Here is a 10,655-nt window from a genome sequence, read left to right on the forward strand (position 1 = left end):
TCAAGTATGGCGTTAGTGAAAAAGACACCCTAAATCCTTCTTCCCCTTTTATATGTCTGCTTCCCCCTCAGAACTATACCACCATTTCACAGTATGGTTCTGTGAAGGTTGAGGTATTTTCTTGTCTGACAAGAAGATGGTGCTATTTTGGTTATTGTCTTGATCCAATTCATCATTCACAGAAGTGCATAAGGAATCTTACTGAAATAATTTTTATGTCTCTTTTCTACTTAAATATTTAAGTTTAAATAATTGTGTTTACAATTAACTATATGATGAAGACCAAGTTGTTAACATTTTTAGAAAGCTTTCCATTGTTTTTCTTTTTAAAAATTAAATTTATTGGTGATGACAATGGTTAGTAAAATTACATAGGTTTCAAGTGTATGATTCTATAATACATGATCTGTATATCACAGTGTATGCTCACCACCCAGAGTCCAACCTCAGCTCCCACTACACAGTGACACTTCTCAAACTAGATAATTCCACATATTTTTACACATATATGCCAATCTTCATATGACTCCAAGCTTTCACCATATGTTTGGCTTCAAATTCAACATCAGTTTTAAACAAAACTTCTTCTATTATGAATGTTTCCAACATTTTAGTAGAAGTGTTATTTCCCTTTTCCTCTCAATATACCCTATGTATAATTTTATTATAATACTCAGAGTACAAATTTTACTTACATTTTCATAACTATCTTTCTCAATTAATCAAGAATTGTTGTGGGGAGTCATTGTGTTGCTTTGTTCTAAATCTCTGGTATATACTGTATTTAGTGGCACAGTAAATTCCAATTATTTTCTTTAATAAATAAATTAATTTTTATGGGCATAGATGATTGCACTTGACTATTACAGCTGCTAGCAAAATTACTGTGCCATGACTCTTCCCTTCTAAACAATCAGGGATCATGTCTGTTGTCTTTGTCATTACATCTTTAGTATAATACCTTATGGAATATCTATAATATTGTATACAACAAATACATTTTAATGCATAAATTCATAAAAAATGTAACTCTAAAACAAGTGAGAAATATCCTTAAAATATTTTATTCTAGAAAGGACAAAAGAAATTGAGTTGTTGAAGTCTACCTCAAGCTCCAAACTTTAAATATATTACCAAAACTAGCTTCTCTTAAACTAAAACAGGTGAGTTTGAGTAGCATTTTAAAGAAAAGGAGACAGTTGAAAGATACTAAATAAATTGATAGCATCTCCCCAATCAAAAATTATTGGATTCAGGATTAGAAACCACCACATTTTATTTACAAGAACACATAAATTCTGTTAAATCTTTCTTTTTTGTCTGATGTAAAATTTGAATGTATGAAACATATAGGTGTCATTGAACCCCATTTAATTATTTATAATATTTTAACTTAATTTTATTTTTATTCATATCCTTCCACTAGAGCGCTATGAATTACCTGACTCCAGCAAGCATTTCTCTTGTTCAAAAATCTACTATTTTGACTATCAATCTGTGTATGAATAAAACACACAGTGCCTAAGAAAGCTGCTAGTTATAGAACTAGGACTTAAACTTACATCTGTACTCCTGTGAAAATCATGCTCTTTTTTTTTAATTAAAGTTTATTGGGGTGACAATTGTTAGCAAAGTTACATAGGTTTCAGGTGTACAATTCCGCAATACATCATCTATATATCACATTGTGTGTTACCACCCAGAGTCAGTTCTCCTTCTATCACCATATATTTGATCCCTTTTACCCTCATCTACCACGCCCCTCCTCCCTCTGGTAAGCACTAAACTATTATTGGTGTCTATGAGTTTTTGTTGCTTCATTTGTTTGTCTTGTTCCTTTGATGTTTTCAGTTTTATATACCACATATCAGTGAAATCATATGGTTCTCGACTTTTTCCTTCTGACTAATTTTGCTCAGCATAATCATCTCCAGATTCATCCACGTTGTTTGCGACAACATGGAACATCATGCTCTTAATCCACTTCATATTTAATGCCTGAAAAATCTGAGGTCTTAGAAGAAAATTGCCAAAATGTTTATCTTTACCACATTGTGAAATGCGATTATATGTGGAAGTCAATGTATAACATGTGTATTTTTATTTTGTTTTAGTTTTTAAAGAACCACTTGTAATATTCAAATTGAAAGACTATAGGGATGAGACAGTTAACAATCATCTTCTGAAAAACTAGAATGAAACCAGGATTAGCCAACAGAAGAGAGAAATAGATTATAAATTTCTTTATAATCTTCTACTTATGTATGCAAAGAATTGTTCACTTATACAAGTGAAATATCTGATGATTAGGGAGAGTCTACAGGTTTCTCTTAGTGTTCAATAGACATTAGAAACTGAAAGTTGTTCATTCTATGCAAGTTGATCATTGAAAGATGGTCTGTTATTCAATGGATGAATGGATAAACAAATTGTGGTATATACAGAAAATGGAATATTATTCAGCCATAAAAAATGAAATACTAATACATGCTACAACATAGAAAATCCTTGAAACATTATGCTAAGTGAAAGAAACTAGACACAAAAGGTCACATATTTTATTATCAGTTTTTAATTTTTTTATTGGGGTGACATTTGTTAGTAAAATTACATAGATTTCAGGTGTATTGGGGTAACAATGGTTAATAAAATTACATAGGTTTGAAGTGTACAATTCTAGTAAATGGGGTCAAATATATGGTGATCAAAAGAGAACTAACTCTGGGTGGTGAACACACAATGTAATATATAGATGATATGTTACAGAAAGGTCATATATTTTATGATTTCATTTACATGGCATATTCATAACTGGTAAATGCATAGAAACAAAATAAATTGGTGGTTATATGAGGCTTTATTGTGGAGTGATGAATATATCCTGGAACTAGATAGAAATGATGGTTGTACAACACTGTGAATGTACTAAATGCTATTGAATTGTACACTTTTAAATGATTAATTTTATGTATGTCAATTTTACTTCAATCAAAAGAAAGAAAAAAAGAGAGCGTTCCCTAGACCAAATCAGATTGATATGCTAATATCCAGTGAGAATCAAGATCAATGTCCTAAAAGGATTTTATTTGAAAAAAAATGGGAAAAACATAATTCTAGAAATGAAATGATAATGTGGAATTTGGCTCACTTAGACTAGACAAGAAGATAATTCTAAGAGGCAGAGATTTCTCAGTGGTTACCATGTGTCACTACACAACTGACTCTTCTTTCTATTAAGAATGGCAACCATTAATTATTTATTGATAAATTATTATATTATATTAATTATTATTAAATAATAATTGATAAATTATTTATTAATATTTTAATCTTTTATCATGGGAAACCTCACACTCAAATTTCCATCCTTTCATAAATACTTGAGTTGTTCTGTGTTCCAAAGTTTGGAAGTTCTCTTTTGTTCATGCAATATGATTTCCCTGATCCACTGCACAGATAGCATATGTACCTGGATCTAGCTAAGGGGATATGTCAGCCTTTGGTACTAAAGGATGAACTTATCCTATTGTCTGATGAAACTTACAGCAGTGTAAAAGATGTATATAATAATAGCTAGAAAAGTGAGGTTCCACGTACCGCCCAGGACACCAAATCTATACTTTCTTAGCACAGCTAGGTCAGATCTTCTTTAATTGATGGCCAGGTAATAAACTTTGGAAATACATTTGGGAGCACAGTTCTCCACTTGATGGCCAGGGAATACAGAGACCAGTCTCATGGTTTGAAGAGGGAGCACTAATTGCCCACTGGATGCTCAGGTAGATACTCTAAGGAAATACAGAAGAGACAACAGATGTGCTATGGAAAGGGAGATAATGGACACATGAAAAGAAACAGTTGTGTATTCTAATATTTCTGGAAATATGAGGTTTCCTTCCAGTTTTAAATATTACACTGGGAAATATACAATGTGATTTGGGGAGTGAAAGTAGTCTTGGTAAATAAACTGTTGTTTGATAAGTGACCTAAGCTGTTTTCTTATGTGAGCAATCTATTATTCTCAAATAATTTCCACTTTCCTAAAGGAGCATAATGATTATTTGAATAAATTTATTTTCAGGACTTTAATGAGACAAATAGTGAAGTTATTTATTGTTTTGCATCTTTAACTGTTTGGCAAGAATTTTCTTAAACAAATTAAAAAGTTGACACAAGTATCCTCAGTTCATAGTCTGCATATAATCTGTGTGGGTCTAGGAATTATCAGTTCTGTTTACCATTTCATTAATAGGAATAGAAGGAATTTTTATATCTATTAAAGTTGGAGTTGGTGCTATGTTTTTCAGTCTAAATCTGAAATTCTAGATGTTTTCAATTATTCTCAAAGGCCCCTGAGAGGTTAAATTAATTGATGAATTCTATAATGTCATTTCATATAATCATTGTTCACTATAATGCCTTATGTACAGACACAGTCATTAATACATTAATACATACAATTATTAATATATATTTTGAATAAATAGTACATAGCTAGATTTATAAATATTGATATAATATTTATTTAATTTCCTCTCTCTGCTAGGCCTTGATATATCTGATAAATCAACAGAAGAATAAAAATAAGAATAAGAAATACTCTTTTATCTAGATGTGATCAAACTCTATTAATTTGAACAGTTCATCTAAGAATCTGTTCTCACATTTTAGGAACCACTTATATGGCAACATCTTCCACTTGTTCCTAGTCCCTTACTTATAATTTTTCCAAAGGTTATGGGTTTTCACAACTTTAAGTAGAAAGAAAGTTGCCCATTTTATTTTAATCTAAGTTACAAAGAAAATTTAATGAATTACGAGCTATTAATATAATACATATTTTAATATGGCTACCTTCAATTAAACAAACAAAAAATGACATAACACCCAGAAAAATGTCAAGCTACTTCTCCTCTTTGAATAATATACACTTCTCGGAGGTACTTTATTTTATATACATTAGTGGCTTCAATTCCACAGTATATTATTTTGGGTTTAGGAAACTTCAGGTTGAGAAGAATCAGGTGAGATAGCAGATTAACTTACATTTGCACTTAAATGATTATCGTGTAATTTCTTCTTCACCATAGAAGAGAAAAATCAATATTGTTGCTTTACAGAGGAGATACTTTACCAATAAAAGTAAGACCAATGTAAATTATAACTTTGATGTTATTTTGAAGTATATTTTGATAGAAGGATGTGCTCTGAACCATGAATGATCTCTGAATCCTAGACTGTCTACATATTAATTGTCTGACACAGGGACAATAAATTTATTTGAATTTCAGTTTCTTCAAAGATAACAGTGATTTGCTGGGTTGATGTGAGGAAAATGTGTTTTTATATGTGAAAAGGTAAACAATAAAAGACACATACAAGAGCTTTCTAAATTCACAAGCATGACTCACCATAAGAAGAGTCTCCTTCTATAGTCACAATATTTCTAGTTGAATTCATGGAAATCTGACCATTATTGGAATGTCATTTTAAAACTATGTGTTTTGCTAGCCTGAAAGATCATGTCCATATTTTTGTTTGAAACTACATTACATAAAAAGTCCCTTGATATACAGTTATGTGTATGTGTTTGTGTAAAGTGAGTGGTGTGTGTATGGGTAAGATGTGGAATGATGACAGAAAACCATAGATAGATTAGCATTTCAGAATTCTAAGGTAATTTCTATATGCATTCAATAGGGTTTCATATTTGAAACATATAATATGAATTGAACAACAGCAGTGTTCAAACAGATGCCTGCTACACAATTAACTTTTGAGAATCCCCAAATGAATATGAATAAAATATGAATAAACCCAAATTATAGATATTATGTTATAAAAATAACTTTGAAGTGAATGGAGATTACACAAAGAATTAATGAGTGATTTTCAACTCACCTGATACAAAACAGTATTTGGATCATTTATAGAGCATTCTCAGGTAGAAATGAAAGATAGACTTTAGATCAAGAAGAGAGACTTCCCAGGAGATTACTATCCTCAGGAGATAGCTGCTTGAATAATACAGAAGCTCAAACCAGGTCGCAAGCATTCTTGATTTTGGACGTGAAAGAGAAAGCTGTCCCTTTAGGACATTAGCAAGCCCCCTGCCTTGAGACGCCAGGTGAGAAAGAAAATATTGTTTACTTGAATTTGGAAAAAGGACTGAAATCAAAGAGCCTTTGGATAAATTAGTGAATAGAGAAACTCTAGCATATAATACAAGGAATCACAGACATTTCTGTGAAAATATTTGCACTTAAATATTTGCACTTAAATTTGTTTCCCTCAAGAACCTGAAATATTTGGACAATGCTGTTGAACCAAATAAACAGAAGTCGGTTTCATGTATTCCTGAACTAGAGAAGCACAAAACTACCCATCTATTAACATTGACTATAGACCAATCAGCCTCACCCTTGAAGATGAATACTCTTTGGGAGACGAAAGAGCATAGATTCTGAAAATACTTAAAATATCATGGATAAGAAAAAGCATTGAGAAGAATCCTGACCTTTAATATTGGAAGGCACAATGATTTGACTAAGCAAATGTGCTCTTATCCAACAAAGACAGTTTCCTAGACCCGCCTCCCACTTTCTCTATTTTTCACAACAAAATTCAGGATTAGAAAAATGGTAATAAGCTTCTAAAGCTAATTCCACTTTTCTTAATTTTTTAAAGATAATGCACAGCATTTTAGTTAATCCCTTCTTATTTTTTCTAAAAGTCTCATCCAAACAGATTCAGATTGAGATTCTGAAAAATTGACTAACCTGACAGATGAAAGCAGGAACAAGTGAACAGGATCCTTGTTTCTTGTTCTCAATCCTTATTCTAAATCCTCAGATTGAGATTTTGAAAAATTGACTAGCCTTGTCCAGGGCTAGGCAGTAAGACTTTAGAGAAAAGCTCTTTTCTTGTTTCTTCTTTTATTTTTTTTTAATATTACTATTTTCTCTAAAAATGTTACTTTGACCAAAGATCAGACTTAAGGGGAGTTTGAATAAAAGTAGCTGAAAATAGTCAGGCCACCACAGCTAAGGTCTGTATGCTGCACGCAGGGAATGAAGGTGTGAAAGTGAACATCTCTACAAAGGCCCACAAATAATACCAAGAACAACATGAGTGAGTTGAGGTTAGGTGAGGGATTGGTACTATTAGTATATGCACTGTTTGTAAGGCTTATTGCTTATGGGACTGACTATGTAAGATATAAGTAATATATATCCAATGTCTGTTTAGGTTGATAAATACAGAATGCGGTGATGGGTGGACTCAGAAAAAAATGTGTACTTAGCTTGTGGGAAAAAGACTCAGTGTATCCACAACTGATTTTATCTGGAAATAAGTTTTGGTAGCATAGACCATGAAAATGTTTTCACTTCTGACCTATTGTACATCATAGTTGAATGTTAAACAGGCTCTCATTTCTTTACTATAAGTTGCTAATTGTGCTTTCTTAGATCTTTGCTATAATCTTAAACAAAGCTTATAGTCAGGCATGTAGAGAAAAATAATTAATATTTATTAAATATTTAGATGAATAAATAACCATATCCATATTAAATTAAATCAATAAAAGCATTATTGTTTAATATTTTTATTGTTATTAAGAATGAACTATTTGTTACACAAATGTACAGTAACTATATGAAACATATGCATATCTTATTAATGGAAATTTAAAGTATTAGCTCTCTAATTAAAAAAAGAGCCTAAAATCAAGAATTTAAAAAAATAAAACAATATGTTCATTTTTTGTTTCTTTTCATGTTCAATTGAATAAAAATAACATGCTTACATTCAACAATTAATTATCCTGTAACATTGTTACATAAACTATGTAGTAAAGGTACATTTTCAGAATTTCAGTCACAAAATAATTATTTGTAAAATATAACTAAAATGCTATCTAGGAAAAAAGAAATGAAAAAACATCCAAAATGCAATAATATTATTATAGTATACTGATTATTATTATTAAATTAAAGAAACACAGATATATTATGTCACATTAATGCAAATGTTTCTAAATGCAAATTATATTTTCATTTTCTGTGCTCATTCCATTGCAGAAAAATGCTCATGATCTACAGTTTAAGTAGCAGTGTCTAATATGTATCAAGGTGGACCAGGCAGTAAGGAATGATGTACTACTGTAATTAAAATAGCAGGTATGAATTTGTGTTAATTTTTAAAAGAAACGTATTTAAAGCACATTATTTATTTAGGATTTTTCATTTTAAAATAGCATTAGATCAATTAAATGACAGGTAAATTAAATACCAAAGACACTTTTTTATTAATTTCCCTTCAATAAGTCATAATATCTGGGGAAATTGATCAGAAAAGAAGTCTATGTTGAGGGTAAAAGGGATCAAATATATGGTGATGGAAAGAAAACAAATAAAGAAGTCTAGAGGCTCTGATTCTCTATGTTAGGAAACAGCATTTAATTTTATAGTAGACATATATCAGGGTCAGTTTAAAATAAAAGCTATTATGAGTAGCCAATTAAAAGCTCAAGTCGAATTTTAACATCTGTGCCTGAGACAATGTATTTCATTCTAGGAAAGGCGTGCAGCTCTGGCATCATGTTTCCTATCAACAAGACCAACTCATTATTCTCCACCTTCCTGGTGACAGGCATACCTGGGCTGGAGGCTGCATACATCTGGATCTCCATACCCTTCTGTGCCATGTTCTTCATTACTTTGGTGGGCAATGTGACCATCATTGCAGTTATCTGGCAACAGCATACCCTCCATGGGCCTATGTACCTCTTCCTTGCCATGCTAGCTGCCTCTGATCTGGGTCTGTCCCTTTTCACCTTCCCCACAATGCTGAGGATCTTCTGGCTGGATGCTGGAGAACTCACCTTCTCAGCTTGCTTCACCCAAATGTTTTTTATCCATACTTTCCAGGATTTTGAGTCTGCTATCATACTGGCAATGGCCTTTGATCGTTATGTGGCTATTTCTCATCCATTGCATTATTCCTCCATCCTTACCAGTAGTGTAATTGCCAAGATAGGTCTGGCCATTGTAGTGCGAACTTTGACTATACAGGTGCCCCTTCCTATCCTTTTGAGGAGGCTGTGCTTCTGTCACTCAAATGTGCTTTCTCATCCCTACTGCCTGCATCCTGACATTATAAAGCTCTCCTGCACCAACACTAGGATTAATAGCATCTATGGACTATTTGTGCTGCTCTCCACTATGGGACTTGATTTCCTCCTAATTCTTTTTTCATATATTCTGATACTGAAAACTGTACTAAGCATTGCATCCTATGGTGGCTGCCTCAAGGCTCTTAACACCTGTATTTCCCACCTCTGTGCTGTGATCCTCTTCTTCACACCCATGCTCTGCCTGTCTATACTGCACCGCTTTGGCCCAAAACTTCCCTCACACGTATATGTGACCATGGCCAACATGCATTTTCTCATTCCTCCTGTGATGAACCCCATTGTGTATGTGATGAAAAACAAGCAGATACGAGATAAAATTCTGAAACTCTTCAACAAAAAAGGACCAGAAAAATCCCAAGTCAAATTTATAACATGAATGAGCACTATCCTAATAGAGAAAGAATGCTTTATAAAATAAAGAGCTTGCTAATATTCCAAATGCCCACAAAGACTCTGTTTGAACACTGACTCTTCTGAATTATACAGGATATTAGGTTGGATAATTTTTCTATTTTATGATTTGAATGAATATGTACTGAACAGTAACACTTATTCAGTAAATTAAAATTTTGAAATAATAAACTAGTCTCATTATTTCTTAGTCCAAAAAGTTGTAGTCTTATGGTTCATTTTTTCAGTGATTATAGTACTTCTTTTTATCATCTGTATATATATCACTCTTGATAGGGTGATAATTATTTAGTGAACACCTACTTGTCTGACTTTTTGAGGAGTTGCAGATACGCTATGAATTAAACAAACTTTTTGCCTTTACAATGGTTTGTTTTCTTAATGATAGTGTTGAAGTAGGAGACAACAAGAAAGAAACAAATAAACAAATGAATATCTAATATTGCTGTTGAAAAGATCTAAAAAGCCATGAAATTTACAATGTCAACAATCTCTACCTAAATATGTACCAACATGTCTATTGCCAGACTCTAAATCTGTAGCATAATGTTCTTTCAAGTATGCTCACTTTTTGACTTCACAGCCTCTGGATTTTGGCCTTGAGAGCTCTAGTCCCTGTCCTTTAACCCTCACCTTCTCTAAGTCTATGAAAACACTGTTTGTTGTCTTTCATATTCACCCTGGGTCACACATTCTCCAGGAAAACCTCTACAACCATACATGAACTTCATTTCTTTAGCATGTGTTTTGCTTTAATACAAGCTAGCTTTTTTAGCCTGATAGAACTGTTAACTCACTCGCATTCTTTCCTCAGATGGTTCTACCTGTATATATACTGTGTCCACTCCTTTTAATCATTAAGCCCTTAGGACATTAAGTTTGGGTCAGGGTCAAACTTAGTTAAGAATAAAGCTTCAGGTCTATCAACCATGACCAGAATATAATAACTAAACCTCAAACTAAAAAAAGGTTTTAAAAACCTTTTTTAAACAAAAGTAATACCTAAAACAAAGTAATACCCTAAGCTGTACTCCACATCCTGTGACCA

General features: G+C 32.3%; 1 protein-coding gene across 1 annotated transcript; it reads left to right on the forward strand.

Moving 5' to 3' along the window:
* Nucleotides 1-8,600: 8,600 nt before the first annotated feature.
* On the forward strand, nt 8,601-9,572 carry LOC308503793 (olfactory receptor 51G2-like; the record flags this gene model as incomplete). The annotated part of the gene is made up of 1 exon (XM_081063456.1): nt 8,601-9,572. The coding sequence occupies one exon, from the start codon at nt 8,601-8,603 to the stop codon at nt 9,570-9,572; it is 972 nt and encodes a 323-aa protein (XP_080919582.1).
* Between the last annotated feature and the right edge of the window lie 1,083 nt (nt 9,573-10,655).

This window comes from Rhinolophus hipposideros, assembly GCF_964194185.1.
Source record: "Rhinolophus hipposideros genome assembly, chromosome: 10".
Lineage (NCBI taxonomy): Eukaryota > Metazoa > Chordata > Mammalia > Chiroptera > Rhinolophidae > Rhinolophus > Rhinolophus hipposideros.